The 3494-nt window shown below is 32.6% G+C and overlaps 1 protein-coding gene across 1 annotated transcript; it reads left to right on the forward strand.

Moving 5' to 3' along the window:
* Positions 1 to 2919: 2919 nt before the first annotated feature.
* Positions 2920 to 3494, forward strand: LOC110030819 (small ubiquitin-related modifier 1-like). The gene is made up of 3 exons (XM_020733746.1): positions 2920 to 3054; positions 3201 to 3350; positions 3438 to 3494. The coding sequence occupies exons 1-3, from the start codon at positions 2920 to 2922 to the stop codon at positions 3492 to 3494; spliced, it is 342 nt and encodes a 113-aa protein (XP_020589405.1).

Here is a 3494-nt window from a genome sequence, read left to right on the forward strand (position 1 = left end):
TTATAATTGCACACAATACTCAAAATCTTAAATATCAAATCAATTATATCATAATTATCCTTAATATAGTTAAAATGGAATAAATGTAAAAAGTGAAGTTTGTGTTAGATAAGTAAATGTATAGGGCATTTGTGGCACATATGTAAATGTCCTTTTTGTTGTTTCATTCAATTAAAAAATAATAATATTGTTATTTTTTACGTCATATTAAATATTTCAGTGCAGTCCATCTGTATATGAAAGTTTTATTAGATGTTAAGATGGCATAAATACATAAGAAGTGTACGATGTAATGCCCCAATTTATTAATAGATGACTCACAATTTAACATGATAGTGAGATTGGATTTTAATGTTGAAAAAGAAGATATTCTAAATTAAGCTTTTCAATTGGGTTTGAAATGCACCTAATAAATATTTGAATTATTTTAAGATGATTTAAATGATGTAATAACATTATTATAATACTAAATATTAAATTTAATTTATAATACTCCAATTATGGACACTTTTAAATATGTTATAAATAACAATTTGGAGAATTTTAAATATTTTTTGTTTTTTAATATAATATTTATTTCTATTTATTCAATCAAAATCAAAATGTTAAAAATTGATTCGATCAATTCATTAAAAATCAACTATAAATTAATAATTTATAGACTTAGAGGAAAATGTTTTTTTAGCCAAATGATAAGAGTTAATGAATGACCAATGTTAAATTAATGAAGTATCCACATAAAATTATGAGAATATTCATATAATTGGCCAAGAACTAAAGTATAATTTTTTGGTTTATGAGTTTGATGCAATAGCAGAGAGAATAAGGTTGCAAAAGTTAATTGGATATATGAGTGACTTCTTGACTCTCTTAATGTTGAGTATGCATGCTCTTGCAAAGAATTTGTATTATTCAAATCAATTAACATAACATGTTATTATTTTTAATACAAATTTAATTTTTTAGTTATACTTCAATGCTACATCCTTCGATATTTGTTTGATAAGACTAATGCAACTTTTTTTATCATTCATCTAGATGACTTCAAAGGAGGAAGAACAAATTGTCATATCCACTAGCCTCCTCCACCACAAACCCCGCCCCTCTTACAGACCATTCATTATTTCCTCTTTAACTGGTTACAAACCCTTCGCTCTCTCTCTTTCGACCTATCAATTCCCTTCAACAGATTAAAACACTTCACTGTCTCCTTACAACTCTCCATGATACTCCCCTCAATCTTCTCATAACACACCTAGTTTTTCTCTATCTAGTTCACCTATTAATCTTCAAAGGAGGATTACACGTCTATTTATGTCAAAATAATGATAAAGTCAAAATATTTTCAAAGAAAAACAACATAACATTAAAAAAAACACTGATTTTAGCTCTTAAAGTTGTTAATTTTAGGTTTCTCTTTAGATGTGAGACAATACATAATATATATATATATATTTTTATTAAGCAAGTATTGCCTAAATTCAATTTTTTCTAAGTAAAGCTAGCCTAAAATGTAATAAAATAATAATTTGTGCTTTTGGTTCAAGTACATATAAGATTCATCTTCAACCGTTAGGCAGTGCACATCTATTTAAGTGTAAGAAAGTACAAGAAAGTCAACATGTTTCTAAAAAAGGTGACTTCAAAACATAAAGCACCGATTTTAAGTTTTAATGGTAGTAAGTCAACATATTTCTCTTTAGAAGTGAGATAGTAGACATCTAATTTATTGAATAAAAAATACCTAAAATTAATTTTTTTCTAAAGAAAGCTATCCTAATATATAATAAAATAATTATTTGAGCTTTGATTCGATTAAATATAGGATTTTTCTTCAGAGTTTAGGCAGCATGTTAAACAACACAAAAATATGATTTCAGTTTACGTCATACACGGCAATCAGGACCCTAAGTTTATCTAATTGTGAAGGTAATCGACTCAACACGTCCAGAAATTCTCGATCAGCAATCTGTGAATTATGTCGCTCTCAAAGACCTTAAATCCCAACCTCATGCTTCGAAGTTCTTTGGCACATGTCGTAGCTCAACTTGTGGAATCAGAAATAGGATCATAGTGTTAGCTGGACCCTGATCTTTGCTTCCGCCTACTCTCGTGCATGCGTGAAGCCACTTCGCGCGTCGCTTCGCCATTTTTGCTAATCGGCGCATTCCCGCTCATGCCCCTGTTCCTGATCTCAAAAGGTCGCAATTGCTACCCAGCAGTTTCGAGAACTGCTCCCGCCTCTAGGTTCGCGAAACGGAACCCCCCCTCGGTCGTCTCTTTTAAGTTGCGAACAAAAGATGAAGAAAATTTAGAGTCACAGTTTTTTGTCTTATTCTTCGGGTTTCCTCAGGATAGAAAAAGAGAAGTGCTGACAGTTCCTTGAAACAGAAGGAAGAAGAAGAATGTTCTCCCTTAGCTTCTTTTTGGTGACTTGTGGCAGAAGAAAAATTGGGTTTATTTCTCTTGTAAGTTTATCTTCTTCAGTGTATCTTGGTATAGAGTTTTTCGATGTATCTCGTCTCGTTGTAGAGAGAGAAAAAGAGAGAGCAACGAAGTGAGAGATTCATCTTGTAAGTCGAGACGATCAACTTGTGTAAATTTTTCAAGCAGCAAAATCATCTGCAACTCCGTGGACGTAGACAATTTGCCGAATGACGTAAATCTGTGTGTTTAGCTGTGTTACTATTTTCTGGTGTGAACTTTATTTTCTCGTTCTATTTTTCGCTTCGTTGACCGTTCTCCCATTTGATTTATATATAACACATCAACTGGTATATCTCATAACACGTATGTGAACCAAATCTGCTCAAACTCTGCTTGTTACTCTGCTTGTTAATTAGCTCGAATTTTATGTAGCCATAAATTTGAGCTGCAGTTTCATCTTTAGAAAGATAAAATTAATATAATATATTAAACATGAGTTTTCAAATCACATCGTCATCTGCAGCTCCTGCGCAAGAACATTCACATCTCTCCGCGAGAACAAGGTCGGATGAGGGCGCGGAGACAGAACAGGAAGAAGAAAAGATCGTCGTCAAAGTAAAAAACCAGGTGATGGATTTCTCAGAACCAGCTGCAAATGATTCATGGATTTTATAGCGATTGTTTGGTTTAGGAATTCAATTTTATTTATGCATTTGTATTTTTGTTCTGCATTGTAAGTCTAATCACCATTGCTGCCATATATATTGTTATAGGTTGGGAATGAAAGGTTCTTCAGGATGAAGCGCACTACTCTGCTGCGGAAGCTTATGGATGCCTATCGTGATCCTCTATCTCTTCCGTTGAATGAGCTTCGCTTCCTCTTTGATCGTCGTTATCTTAGATATTACGATACACCTTTGGAGGTAATGGAGTTATAAAAATTGATGCTTGTTTTGGCAGAGTAGTTTTTTATGGTATTTTTTTGGCTTGCTTGCTTGCTTTGTCTTCAGTTGGGTATGGAGGATGGAGCTGAAATTCTTGTCTTCCTACGCGAATGTGGCTGCTGA

The sequence above is a fragment of the Phalaenopsis equestris genome, unplaced genomic scaffold, assembly GCF_001263595.1.
Source record: "Phalaenopsis equestris unplaced genomic scaffold, ASM126359v1 Scaffold000761, whole genome shotgun sequence".
Lineage (NCBI taxonomy): Eukaryota > Viridiplantae > Streptophyta > Magnoliopsida > Asparagales > Orchidaceae > Phalaenopsis > Phalaenopsis equestris.